Source organism: Microcaecilia unicolor, chromosome 3 (assembly GCF_901765095.1).
Source record: "Microcaecilia unicolor chromosome 3, aMicUni1.1, whole genome shotgun sequence".
In the NCBI taxonomy this organism is placed as follows: domain Eukaryota; kingdom Metazoa; phylum Chordata; class Amphibia; order Gymnophiona; family Siphonopidae; genus Microcaecilia; species Microcaecilia unicolor.
Window position 1 is genome coordinate 473,891,967 of NC_044033.1, and position 15,186 is coordinate 473,907,152.

The following is a 15,186-nucleotide window of genomic DNA, read 5'->3' on the forward strand; positions in this document are numbered from 1 at the left end:
GCGTCCTCAACTGCTTTCTGTCGTGGGGATGACCAAAGTTCACGGGGGCGTGTTGGAAGCATAGCAAAGGCGAGACTGGGGTGTGCCTAACACATGGGTGTCCTCAGCCGATAATGGAAAAAAGAAGGGCGACTTTACTTGGTCCTTTTTTTTTTTTTTTTACAACCAAGGCACAAAAATGTGCCCTAAATGACCAAATGACCACTGGAGGGAATCGGGGATGACCTCCTCTTACTCCCCCAGTGGTCACTAACCCCCTCCCACCCTCAAAAACATCTTTAAAAATATTTTGTGCCAGCCTCAAATGTCATACTCAGGTCCATTGCAGCAGTATGCAGGTTCCTGGAGCAGTTTTAGTGGGTGCAGTGCACTTCAGGCAGGCGGACCCAGGCCCATCCCCCTCCTACCTGTTACACTTGTGGTGGTAAATGTGAGCCCTCCAAAATCCACCAGAAACCCACTGTACCCACATGTAGGTGCCCCCTTCATTGGTAAGGGCTTATGGTAGTGGTGTACAGTGGGGGTAGTGGGTTTTTTTTTGGGGGGCTCAGCACACACGGTAAGGGAGCTATGTACCTGGGAGCAATTTGTGAAGTCCACTGCAGTGCCCCCTAGGGTGCCCGGTTGGTGTCCTGGCATGTGAGGGGGACCAGTGCACTACGAATGCTGGCTCCTCCCATGAACAAAGGGCCTGCTGAGATTGGCGTCCTTAGTTTCCATTATTGCCGAAAATCAGACACAACCAAGTCTAGGGACAACCATCTCTAAGGACGACCTAAATGTCAAGATTTGGGTGTCCCCGACCGTATTATCGAAACAAAAGATGGACACCCATCTTGTTTCTATAATACGGGTTTCCCTGCCCCTCCGCCGGGACGCTTTGCGAGGACGTCCTCAGCAAAACTTGGGCATCACTTTCAATTATGTCCCTCTATGTGCAAACTAGAACTTCTTCCTTTACTGTTGCCAATACGCAGCTGTGGAACATTCTTACAGGACACTTGCAGTTTTGTAGTAATGTGATGAAATTTAAGAAACTTCTCAAAACACAGTTGTTTGTGGCTGCATTTTATTGAGTTTTTGGAATGTTATATAACCCTCTGATACAACAGAAATTGAACTCTGATTTTTGTATTTAAAAATGTGTCTGTACGTTATGAATATCATTATGTATGTGCTTTGTAAACCTCTTAGTCAATTGTGGTATATACGTTTAAATAAATAAATAAACTCCACAAGAAAGAGGGTGAAAGGGGAAGGTTGAAGAAGCTGAATGGACAGAAAAAGTGTGCTCTTGTAGAAAGAAAGAAAACCAGTTTAGTGTTATCCCAGAAATCCCAAACTCTGACAGACATTGAAGAAGGAGAGTGTGGTCTACAAGATTGAATGAAGCTGATAGATCAAGTGGGATGACTAGAGCTACATTACCTTTATCCAGTGTAGAGTAAGTTCACTAAGAAGTGAATTACAATAGATTCAGTGCTATGATTTTGACGGAACCTGGCTTGGCACAGATGGAATTCTGATAGAACTAAAAAAAAAAATCTATCATTAGTAATTTGTAATTTATCTTTAAAATCAAGCCTGGTGTTGGGAGATTGGAAGGTGGCTAATATAATACTAATTATTAAATAGAGTCGCAGAGGTATGACCTGAGAAATTATAGACTAGAGAGCCTGTTGTCGGTGCCTAGCAAAATGGTAGAGACTATTATAAACAACAAAATTACAGAACATACCCATGGATTAATGGAATAAAGCCGACATGGATTTATCCAAGAGAAATCTTGCCTCACTAATCTGCTCCACTTCTTTGAAAGGGTGAACAAACATATGGATAAAGGTGATCTGGTTGATACTGTGTATCTGGATTTTCAGAAGGCATTTGACATGAACAACTCCTAATGAAATTGAAAAGTTTTACCATAGAAAGCAATGTCCTATTGTGGATTAAGAACTGGTAAAGAAACGGAGAGTAGTGTTAAATGGTCAATATTCTCAAAGGAGAAGGGTAAATAGTGGGGTTCCCTGGGGATCCGTGCTGGGGACTGCTGTTTTTAAACATATTTATAAATGACCTGGAAACAGGAATAATGAATGAGGTGATCAAATTTGCTGATGACATAAAGTTATTCAAAGTTGTTAAATTACACAGAGCTACAACCAAAATGCTTCCAAAATACATGTCATTAAACTTGCTAATTTTGTGTCACTGAGAACAAAAATGATGTTTAAATCTGTTGATTGGCTCTAGTTTTCATGATAGCTACTGGGCCAGAATATATGACGGGTCCTTGACTTGTAAATGGAGAAATGAATTAGAAAGGGAAGGGATCTACGTTTGAACTAAAATGATGTTTTTCCCCTTTAAAACAAAGAATGACATCCTGAGTTCCTTTTGGGGCTCCTCCCCTACTGGGGTAAATGTAAGACTCCTCTAAGCTTCACCTCCTTTCAAACTGGAGGCAAGCCAGTAGCATTCACTCCTTTCTAACAGGAGGCACTATGGAACCAAAACTTCTGAGAAAATAAGTCTAGAAGAAAGCTCTTTTTCAAATGTTTTCTTTCCCTTTCCAAGTCAATCTTCAAGGTTCCTCTTTAACTCCAGGTGAACAATCAGAAGACAGCCTTCCCTTTTCCCTCCCAACCAAAATAAATTCCCTAGGTTAGAGACAAGATGCCTCTTATTATCCCTGAGAAACAAGATGGCAAGCGATCCGCAAAATCCAACGTGGAGACAAACAAAGCAGATCAATCAGTGATATGGTTCAAAACTTTATTATCCCTGTCCATTTCTCCTGGATAAGAAAAAGAAAAAATGTTCATTCAGTTCATCAAAGCCTTCAGAAAGCTTTATGCAAATCCGTTCAGCAATGCCTGTGAGGAGCTTATGTAAATTAGTTTATTCAATTCCTAACCACTGATATAACAAAAAAAAACAGTCTCATTTCCTTTCTTTGTTTTGCTTGATCCTAACACAGCCTTTTTAACAATCTTTCAGAGTTGGAGAGTTCTCAGGTGCTCTAGTTTTGAATAAAGAATCTCCCCCCTCCTTCCCCTCATAAGAAGGAGACAAATCAAAACGTCCGTTTGCCTCAAAATTCTTTTCAGTTCCTAGTATTTATTTATTTATGGTTCACTTATACCCCACATTTTCCCACTCGTGCAGGCACAATGTGGCTTACAGAAAGTTAAGTAAAATTTACAATGTAAGAATCTTAGAAAAGTATACAAAGAATAGACAGGGGGAACAACAGCTAACAATGTGAGACTAAGCAGGGTAGGGGTCAGGGAGGGTGCATCAGCGGTGTAAATAGGGGAGTAAGTCTTAGAAAAGAAGAAGGTCTTCAGCAACTTCTTGAAGAGGGTGTGGTCCGCTTGAGTTTTAAGGTGATGTGGGAGAGCGGAAAGAAGAGGTGAAAATCTTCTTGTACTTGACACCCTTACAGTTCGGGAAGTGTAGATGGAGATAAGACTGAGCAGCAGGGTTGGCATTCCTGGGTGGAAGATCGATCAAGGGGAGCATGTAGTCTGGGGCAGTCCCAAAGATGATTTTATGGGTTAAGGAGCAGAGCTTAAAGGCAATACGCTCCTGTACCGGCAGCCAATGGAGTTAGAAGCGCAGGGGCTCGGCATGTGCAAAGCGTCGTTCTCTTAGGATGAGTCTCGTGGCAGTGTTCTGAACTGTTTGGAACTTTTTCAGCAATGAGGCCTTGCAGCCCGCATAGATTCTGCTGCAATAATCTAGGTGGGATCACAAATTACATCTAAAAATTAGTATAGTTTGAGACCCTTCACTACAAGCCTAGGACTTAAACTCTTGGCAGACCCAAACCCTCATTAATCATAATGAAGCAGGCTGAACTTCATTATGCACCCCTCCCCAACTCTGCCAGCCAAAAGGTAAAATGTATCTGTCCTTGTTATTACTTACAAGGCTTGGGCTGAGGCTCTGCTTAGCCCTACCTTAGATGCTGTTAAGAACAGATTTCCATCTCCTCCTCTGATTCTGGGGATCCAGGTACCTCCTCCTCATAGCTCATAGTTAGTTTCCTCTTTGGCTTCCTCAGGTCCTGGGTATTCCTCCACCTGCTTGGCTTGGCTTGATTTGGCCCTTCTCATCTCCTCCTCTCCTCCCCCTTCTGGCTCAACTAGAGCCTGGTCGGGCGCAGAGGCGGGAGGCCGGCGGTGCGGGACAGGAGGATCAGATCGGCAACAGATTGGATTAGCAAGAGCAACGCGATCGTCGGGAGGCAGGGCGCCGCGGGACCGAGCGTCCACGTGGTTGCCGTCCCTCCCTCGTTCCGCTGCCTGGTGGCCGGTGCAGCGTGAGTCGGAAGATTTGAGTGGGGCGGCGAGGTAGCGGGCAGCGGCTCGTCGGCACTTGGGAGTGCTGCGAATCGTCTCCCTGCCTGTAGTGCTGGTCCTTCCGAGTGTGGTGAGCCAGGGGTCCTGGGCGGCTGCTCCATCGGCCCTCCTGTCAATCCTCTGGCACGGGAGAGTGGGGAGCGAGGTGACCTGGGGCAGGTACTCCATGGGCCCTGCGTAGATCTCTCTGACGAGAGTGAGTGGGGAGCCAGGTGACCTGTGGCAGCCGATCCCTAGGCCCTCGTGTGGATCCTCTCTCTGACCCACTTCTCTTGTTCCGGCGATCCCTACTAGTTCTGGTTCATGCCTCTGCCCTGCTGCCCTACCTGTCCGCTCTTATCCCTCGGCTCCAGCCCGCTCCAGTCCGGCTTGTTCTGGTCCGTTGCCCTGCTCTTCTGCCTCCGCTCCTGCTTGTCCCTGTCCATCTGTCCCAGCTTGCTCTGGTCCCAGTGCTCCACTACCTTCTGCTCCACCTAGTCCCAGTCCATCTGCTCCAACCTGTTCCAGTCTGTTCCTGACCGTCTGTCCAGCCTGTTCCAGTCCTGCTCCATCATCGTCTGCTCCAGCCTGTTCCAGTCCATCTGTTCCAGCTTGTCCCAGTCCGTCGACTCCAGCCTGTTCCAGTCCATCTGACCCAGTGTGTTCCAGTCCTGCTATACCAGCTTGTTCCAGCCCACCTGCTCCAACTTGTTCCAGTCCATCTGTTCCACCTTGTTCCAGTCCGCCTGTTCCTGCTTGTCCCAGTCCTTCTGCTCCAGCCTGTGCCGAACCGCCTGTTCCAGCCTGCTCCAGTCCAGCTGTTCCAGCTTGTTCCAGCCTGTTCCAACCTGTTCCAGCTTATTCTTTCCTAGCCCGTCTGTTCCAGCTTATTCCAGTCCATCCGTTCCTGCCTGCCCCAGCTTGTTCCAGTCTGCCTATTCCAGCTTGTTCCAATCCATCCATCTCAGCGTATCCTGTTGCTCCTGTCCATCCATCCCAGCTTGTTCCTGTCCGTCTGTCCCAGCTGATGCCTGCCTGTTAACCCTTCGAGTAACCTGCCTGCTTGCGAGCCTCTCAGCCATTGACTTACCTACCTGCCTGCCTGCCTGCTGTTAGCTTGTCAACCATTGACTTACCTGCCTGCCTGCGAGCCTCTCAACCATTGACTTACCTGCCTGCCTGCTGCTAGCTTGTCAACCATTAACTTACCAGTCCATCAATTCCAAGCCTCCAACCCAGCTCTCCATTCTATCTATCTGCTTAACACCTCAGTCACCACAGAGTCACCTGCTACACCTCAGTCACTACGTATGGCTCCTATCCACATTCTCTTTCTTGCCCTGTCCCTTCCTAATCTCTTTTCCCCCCCACTCCCACTGTCTACCACTGGAACTCGCTGCCCTCCTGCCTGGCCCGCCACGGCAATACCCTTTTCACCCCCATCCCTCACCACCTCACCATCCCTCTTGTCCCCCTCCTCCATCCTAGCTCTCAACCTTCAACACTTCCTTCCTGCTATTAACCCATCCCCATTCCTCCTAAGTGCACCCCGTCTTCGTCGCCTTCGTCACCCGACCTCCCCCACCCTCCTCCACACTCTCTTGCTCCTCCTCCTGCTATCCGCGGGAGACATTAACCCTAATCCAGGTCCCCCTCATCTGTCCCCGTCCTATCCACGCGAACGATCCCGGGACATCTCCAATCTCGTCTCTATTCCCCTCCTCCCTCCCCTTCTCATGCGCCTTGTGGAATGCCCACTCAGTCTGCAACAAACTGCCCTTCACCCACAATCTCTTCATCTCCAACTCCCTTCAACTGCTCGCCCTAACCGAAACCTGGATCTCCCCGGATGACTCTGCCTCAGTTGCAGCCCTTTGCCATGGTGGTTATCTCTTCTCACACACTCCCCGCCCAGTTGGCTGCGATGGAGGCGTTGGGTTACTACTCTCGCCCTCCTGTAGTTTCCAACCCCTCCTCCTACTGCAGTCTCATCCTTTGAAGCCCACTCCATCCGGCTATTCTACCCACTGCCACTCAGAGTGGCAGTCATCTACCGCCCCCCCCCCTGATAAATCCTTCTGTACCTTCCTCACCGACTTCGATGCTTGGCTCTCTGTTTTTCTTGAACCCTCATCTCCGTTCCTCATTCTCGGAGACTTAACATACATGCTGATGACCCATCCGACCCTCATGCTTCTAAGTTCCTCACCCTAACATCCTCCTTCAACCTCCAGCTGTGCTCTACCACCCCTACTCACCATGACGGCCACTGTCTTGACCTCGTCCTCTCCTCCTCCAGCTCACCCTCCAATTTCCAAGCTTCAGCTGTTCCTCTCTCCGATCACCACTTGATCACATTCACACTTCTTCACCCCCCCTGCCCCGTCCAACTTTAACCACCACCTCCAGGAATCTCCAGGCCATTGACCCCCCCACCTTATCCTCTAGTATCTCTAATCTCCTCCCATCCATCATGTCCTCCGAGACTGTCAACAAAGCGGTCTCCGCTTACAATGCCACTCCTCTGCTCTGGACACCCTCGCACCATCCACCTCCCATCCCACAAAGCGTACTAATCCCCAGCCTTGGCTGACCCCTTGCATCCGTTACCTACGCTCCTGCGCACGATCTGCTGAACGCCTCTGGAGGAAATCTCGTACTCATTCAGACTTCCTTCACTATAAATTCATGCTATCCTCCTTCCACTCCTCCCTATTCCTTGCAAAACAGGACTATTACACCCAATTGACCAATTCTCTCAGCTCCAACCCTCGTCGTCTCTTCGCCACCCTTAACTCTCTCCTCAAGGTGCCCCCCGCTCCCACTCCCCACTCACTCTCTCCTCAATCACTGGCTGATTACTTCCGCGACAAGGTGCAAAAGATCAACCTTGAGTTCACTACCAAGCCATCACCTCCTCTTCACCCATTAACCCTCTCCCTCAACCAACCAACCCAGGCCTCCTCCTCCTCCTTTCCTGAGATCACCGAGGATGAAACCTCCCACCTTCTTTCCTCCTTGAAATGCACCACCTGTTCCTCTGATCCCATCCCCACCAACCTACTTAACACCATCGCCCATACTGTCAACCCCTCCATCTGTCGCATCCTTAACCTCTCTCTCTCCACTGCAACTGTCCCTGACACCTTCAAGCACGCCGTAGTCACACCTCTTCTCAAAAAACCATCACTTGACCCTACCTGCCCCTCCAACTATCGCCTCATCTCTCTCCTACCCTTCCTCTCCAAAATACCTGAGCGCACCGTTCACAGCCGCTGCCTCGATTTTCTCAACTCTCATGCCATCCTTGATCCACTCCAATCCGGTTTTTGCCCTCTCCACTCGACAGAAACAGCACTCTCTAAAGTCTGCAATGACCTGCTCCTGGCCAAATCCAGAGGCCACTACTCCATCCTCATCCTCCTCGATCTTTCCGCCACTTTTGACACTGTCAATCACGATTTACTTCTCGCCACACTGGCCTCATTTGGGTTCCAGGGCTCTGTCCTCTCCTGGTTCTCCTCCTATCTCTCCCACCGCACCTTCAGGGTACACTCTCATGGATCTTCCTCCACTCCCATCCCGCTATCTGTTGGAGTTCCCCAGGGATCTGTCCTTGGACCCCTTCTCTTCTCTATCTACACCTCTTCCCTAGGCTCACTGATCTCATCTCATGGTTTCCAGTATCATCTTTATACTGATGACACCCAGCTCTATCTCTCCACACCAGACATCACCGTGGAGACCCAGGCCAAGGTATCGGCCTGCCTATCCGACATTGCTGCCTGGATGTCCAACCACCACCTGATGCTGAACATGTCCAAGACCGAGCTCCTTGTCTTTCCACCTAAACCCACTTCTCCTCTTCCTCCACTCTCTATCTCAGTTGATAACACCCTCATCCTCCCCGTCTCATCTGCCCGCAACCTCAGAGTCATCTTCGATTCCTCTCTCTCCTTCTCTGCGCATATCCAGCAGACTGCCAAAATCTGTCGCTTCTTCCTCTTCAACATCAACAAAATTCGCCCTTTCCTCACCAAGCACACCACCCGAACTCTCGTCCATGCTCTCATTACCTCTCGCCTCGACTACTGCAACTTACTCCTCACTGGCCTCCCGCTTAGCCATCTATCCCCCTTTCAATCCGTTCAGAACTCTGCCGCACGTCTTATATTCCGCCAAAAACCGTTATTCTCATATCACCCCTCTCCTCACTGGCTTCCGATCAGATACCGCATACAATTCAAGCTTCTCCTCCTTACTTACAAATGCACTCAGTCTGCTGCTCCTCACTACCTCTCTACCCTCATCTCCCCCTACGTTCCTGCCCGTAACCTCCGCTCACATGACAAATCCCTCCTCTCAGTACCCTTCTCCACCACTGCCAACTCCAGGCTCCGCTCATTTTGCCTCGCCTCACCCTATGCCTGGAACAATCTTTCTGAATCCCTACGCCAAGCCCCCTCCCTACCCATCTTCAAATCCTTGCTTAAAGCTCATCTCTTCAGTGCTGCTTTCGGAACCTAACCTTTCGAACATATAGGCTGTCCCAATCTGTCTGACCCATCAGATTGACTGTACATTTGTCTTTTAGATTGTAAGCTCCTTGAGCAGGGACTGTCCTTCCATGTTAAATTGTACAGGGCTGCGTAACCCTAGTAGCGCTTTAGAAATGTTAAGTAGTAGTAGTAGTAGTAGTAGTTTTATATAGTCCTGCTTTTTCCCAGGAAATGTACATAGTAACATAGTGGATGATGGCAGAAAAAGACCTGCACGGTCCATCCAGTCTGCCTAACAAGACAACTCATATGTGCTACTTTTTGTGTATACCCTACTTTGATTTGTACCTGTGCTCTTCAGGGCACAGACCGTATAAGTCTGCCCAGCACTATCCCCGCCTCCCAACCACCAGCCCCGCCTCCCAGCCACTGGCTCTGGCACAGACCGTATAAGTCTGCCCAGCACTATCCCCGCCTCCCACCACCTGCTCTGGCACAGACCGTATAAGTCTGCCCAGCACTATCCCTGCCTCCCACCACCGGCTATGGCACAGACCGTATAAGTCTGCCCAGCACTATCCCTGCCTCCCAACCACCAGTCCCACCTCCCACCACCGGCTTTGGCACAGACCGTATAAGTCTGACCCCAGAGTATGGGATGCAGGAGAAAGAGTAGGGTCACAGAGATAGAAGACATGCTGGGCATGGAGGGAGCATAAGGACAGGAACACATAGGGGCAATGCTGGTCAGAGAGGGGGATAGGGACGTAAAAGGACAATGCTGGACAAGGGGGAGAGGGATAGGGACATGGGGGAAATGCAGAATAGGTCAAAGTAGGCACATAGAGGGGAGCTGCTAAACATAGGAGAAGATAGGGTCACTGAGAGGGCAGATTCTGAACATGGAAGAAGGCATCATGTTCAGCTCTTTCATTGGCTATGATAGACGGTAGCTTAAACCAAAGTATAGAACATCACTGTGAAGACTCAGAACTTTTGAACCAAAATCTTCTTTAATGCAAATTCAAGCAAAAGAAAATGACTTAAAGTAAAATGTGCTTGACAGGAGTCTCTGCCTTGCAGAAGTGGAAGTCTGTTCTCTACCAGTTCACTCTGTATATAAGAGGAACTGGGAGATCTCAGCACCAAGCTCAGAGATTAGATGCTGTAAATACTTTTAAACTGGTAAAAACGTGGTGAAATTACAGTAGCTTGAAAGGAGAGCATGCAACAAGGTACAGCAAGTCAGCTTACAGTTCTTAGAAGAAGCAAGCATGCAGAAAAAATTCCAGCACCCCACTGGAGAGAGAGAAGTGGGCCAGCTACAACAGGAGCAAAAACCAAAAAAGGAGGTGAAAACCCTCACGAAACCGTGAAGTATAAAACAAAAAGTGAGGAGAGTGGATGAGGATACCAACAATTTTTTATTCACAGGGACAAGGGCTAGCCAATAAGAAAAGTCCCATAAGGCATAGGGAACAGGAACATGTGCTCAGGAAGAGCCTATCATAGAGCACTGCAGGAAGACTAAGATTTGTAGTACAAAGGCACTTCTTGCCTTTCATAAGAGCACAAGTACTGTAAACTGTTACAGGCAATACAAACTGATATAAACAATGTCCAGCATATACATATAAATAACAGGCAACCTGTCTCTATGCAAATGGAGGCACACACTCCATGCCTGGTATTGTTAGATACCACTATTACAATTGGCCATTCTCAACATTTTGGATCTGCTAGTTTAGGGTCTCTTTTATCAAGCCACGCTACCAGCTCCCGGTGTGGCAATACTGACAATGCCCATTCACTTTGAATGGGCTCCGTTGGCATTGCCACGGGGGAACTGCTAGTACAGCTTGATAAGAGGCCCATAATCACCTTTTCCCATGGTCACATATGATAAAGGTCTATGAAATCCTGAGTGGAGTGGCATGGGTAGAAGTGAATCACATATTTACTCTTTACAAAAGTACAGGACTATGGGGCACACAAGGAAGCGACTAAGTAGTATATTTAAAATACATAAGAGAAAGTATTTGTTCAATCAATGTGTAATTAAGCTCTGGAATTTTTTCCAAAGGATCTAGTAAAAGCAGTTAGTGTAACATGGTTTAAAAAAGGTTTGCACAAGTTCCTAAAAGTCCATAAATGATTATTAAGGTGAACTTGGGAAAATCCACTATTTATCCCTGGGATAAGCAGCATAACATTTATTTTACTCCCCCCTTTTACAATGCTGCACTAGCAGTTGCCAGTGTGGTAATGCCAACAAGAGCCTGTGAATGGACTGTGTTAGCATTACCATGCGGCTTTGTAAAAGGGGGAGTTAGGATCTTGCCAGGTACTTGTGACCTGGATTGGCCTCTGTTGAAAACAAGATATTGAGCTTGATGGAGCTTTGGTATGTCTTAGTATGACAATGTTTATATACTTAAGTATTTATCATTTATTATTTATTAATTTTATATATCACCTGCTTTGTGGTTTACACTACCAAAAGTTATAGGAAATAGAAAAGAATTCCATATTGTAAGATAGGAAAGAAGCAGACACACAAAAGACACACATTCCAACAATATAGTACCCTAAACCTAGGTCAGTCATAGCAAGTAAACAAGAGCGCATGAATCAAATTAGCCAAACCTAAGCACATTTTTCCTCATCACAGGAATAGCCGTAGTCATTTAACAGAGACTAGGGGCAGCCATAGTCAGGCATCTTAAGTACATAAGTAGATAAGTATTGCCATACTGGGACAGACCAAAGGTCCATCAAGCCCAGCATCCTGTTTCTATCAGTGGTCAATCCAGGTCACAGGTACCTGGCAAGATCCTAAAACAGTAAAATACATTTTATAATGCTTATTCTAGAAATAAGGAGTGGATTTTTCCCAAGTCAATTTAATAATGGTCTATGGACTTTTCCTTTAGGAAGCCATCCAAACCTTTTTTAAACCCCGCTAAGCTAAACACCTTTACCACATTCTCTGGCAACGAATTCCAGAGTTTAATTACACATTGAGTGCAGAAAAAATTTCTTCGATTCATTTTAAATTTACTACTTTGTAGCTTCATTGAATGCCTCTAGTCCTAATATTTTTGGAAGGAGTAAACAAACGATTCTCATCTACCCGTTCCACTCCACTCATTATTTTATAGACCTCTATCATATCTCCCCTCAGTCGTCTTTTCTCCAAGCTGAAGAGCCCTAGCTGCTTCAGTCTTTCCTCATAGGGAAGTCGCCCCTCTCTACACCTTTTCTAATTCCACTATATCTTTTCTGAGATGTGGTACTCAGAATTGAACACAATATTTGAGGTGTGGTTGCGCCATGGAGCAAAAGCAAGATTAAAAAGGAATGTCTTCAGTTCACCACAAAAAGAGGAATAGGAGATCTCCAGTCAAAGGTATTGTGGGAGTGAATTCCATAATGCAGGTGCAAGAAAAAAGAAGGCACTAACCCTCATAAATTCCCACCTTGCTTTTGTGGGATTGGGAATCACCAGTGTATGATTTCTTAAGGAGCTTAAAGTGTGTGACAGAGTGCACAGAGATATTGCTATATAGAACTTTGTGTGTCAAGTGAGGACTTTAAATTTAATTCTATATTCAGTTGGTAACCAGTGTAAATGACAGAGAAGTGGGGAGACATGATCGTAATGACTTGCCTTGCAGATAAGACATGCCGCTGTATTCCTCAAAGTTTGTAGTCATTTGAGATTAGTTTTCATAGTGCCAGATTTCACTGGTGTGATTGGCCTCCCAGACAAAACTGGAATAAGTGAGGGTGGGGACGCGGAGCCCTTGATCCAGCATGACACAGTTTTCTCTGGATTTAAGATGATATGTTGGTCTTTTAACCATTGCACTATTGAATAAAGACAATGCTGCAGAGGTTGTCAATCCGTAAAGAGTGCACTAGTATAAAATACTAGTAGAAAGTCATCCACATAGGAATAAGTGCTACTCCCAACAGACTGGATCAATAGGGTAAAGGACTGACAAACAGGGTGAAGAACAGTGGTGAGAGTACCAAACCCTGATGTACCCCATATGATAATGGGAGAGAGGCAGAGCATAAAGAGGGCGGAATAACCTGAAAAGAACATTTTGCGAGAAAAGAAGTGAACCAGTCAGACACAGCACTAGCAGTGCCTAAAGATGTCAATTGATGCAAAAGGAGGTCATTATGGATTATGGCACCACAACTTGTATTAGAGCCCTTTAACATGAGTTAAGGGCAAGTAGTGTATGGTAGAGCCGTGATATAGCTTGACAGCTAATCCCCTTTGGGGCCTATTTACCAAATTTTCTCTCCTTTCATTCTATGGGAAAATGCTTAGTAAACAGGGACCTTAATAAGTTAGAGATGTCATACAATAGAGGTATCAAATTGCAATCCTGGAGAGCTGCAAAGCAGGCAAGTTTTCAAGATATCCCTATCGAATATTCATGAGATATATTTGCATGTACTGCCTCCATTTTGTACATATTTATCAAGAATATCATGAAAATTTGACTGGTTTGAACTCCTGGGTTGCAGTTGGAAATCCCTGTCATAATGGGACTTGAACACAGAGTGCTTGAAAAGATCTTGGGGTGGGGAGGAGATAGAGTGGTGGAGAAAGTTGAGAGGTAAAGACAGAATGGTGGAGATGCATTGGGGGATGAAAGAGGTGTTGAAGTGGTCTTGGATTGCAGAGTGGAGATGATGGAGTGGTGGGGGGGTGGGGAGTTACAAGAGAGTGGTGGAAACAGTGTTTGGAAATTGAAGAAAAAGTGGTGGGGATTGATAAGGGGGTAAAACGAGAGCTGTGATATCATTTTGACCACAAATCTATACTAGCTGGCTAATGGTTATGAAAAATGTTATTCTTATTCTTGTTAATCTAAATTGTAATTTTTAAAATGAATTATAATCAATAAAGAGAAATAAAGGACTATTTGGCAACCAGATAAATGTATGCTTCTTAAGCCTGTTTGCCTTATTTTGCTGTGCACTCTTAATGTCTCCTTTTAAGAATTATTGTCTAATGACTCTGACCTTGAAATAGAATTTAAAATGTGGATTATTTATCTTAGTAGTACTTATGTGGTAACAAAAAAAAGGGTTCAGTTGTAATAACCTTATTTTCTTTGTGGGTTTTTGTCCTGTTTAAATTAAATCATATTCTACATACAAATGAAGGCATTAGCATATGGTTGTTGCTAATTTAATTTGAATTATTATATCAGCAGCAAGGTTTGCATACAAATTTGCAGGTTTGCTAGATTTAAAAAGACAGTCAACTCCACAATCCAAAAAATGTGCTTTCTGCCCAAACCTCCTATGTAATGTTAATATCAGATTAGATATTAGTACAGTTGATTTTTGCACATATGCCATTTACAGGATAGTGGATAGCTCAATGCTAATGTATTTGTTTCCAAATTGAATACATGTCATTGATTGTGTTACATTGTGTTCCCTTACAGCTGCAGTATGTCCTGTTATTAGACCTGATCGGTCTCAGCTCAGACAGAGTGAGAAAGAAAGTGCTGAAATCTCAGGTAGGTTATCGTAAGATCAGTTGCTTAGCAGTGAAAGTAACTTTGGACATCTTCTCTTTCATGATTTCAAAGGTTATCCTACAATAAATACTTGCAACTGGAAAACAACAAGGATTTTGCAAATGGTGTTGTTATTTTTGTCACTCTCAATTGGATGGTCAGTAGAAATTACCAACACATTGTTTATATGTAGCGTTGCTTGATGTTTTTTTTTTTTACATTTGTACCCCGCGCTTTCCCACTCATGGCAGGCTCAATGCGGCTTGTTTTGAATTTTCCTGAAACTTTAGTTATAGGTATATCAGTGTTTCTTATTATACTCTGCTAAGGAATGATGCTGAAGATGGTCAAGATGTGATGAATGTACCAGCCAGTCCAGATGTTGGGGTTTTTTTTTTTAGAGTCCTCAGTAGAGGCAATTCCTACTATAGTCTTCCTTAGCAAAGATGAAAGTGCTGGAATCTTGCTTTCAGAAGAAAGATGTGAATTTTTGTGGATACGTGCAAGGAAATTCCATAATGTGGCTGCATATATTTAGGTGTCTCACAATGATATAGCTAAGACTGAATGGGCCCTGGCCAGAAGAATTAAGACTTATAATCAAGGCATAAAACCACCTCTCCCAAGATAGTGAGAGAAAGGAAAACCCCTTCAGAGCTCCAGTAAACAAACTCTGCAAAAAGCAAACACATTCCAGACCTATGTAGAAACCTGTCATGGTACTAGGAATAGAAGCTGAAATACAAGATATCAGAGATGCACATTCAAAAAGATATAAACAGGATGAAG

General features: G+C 45.5%; 1 protein-coding gene across 1 annotated transcript in view; it reads left to right on the forward strand.

Annotated features, from left to right (window-relative positions):
* Positions 1-15,186, forward strand: part of COL19A1 (collagen type XIX alpha 1 chain) — a 946,027-nt gene that overhangs the window by 52,039 nt on the left and 878,802 nt on the right. The window contains exon 3 of the mRNA XM_030199003.1: positions 14,323-14,397. Within this exon, the coding sequence (XP_030054863.1) occupies positions 14,323-14,397 (75 nt within the window). The remainder of the gene's footprint in view (positions 1-14,322; positions 14,398-15,186) is intronic.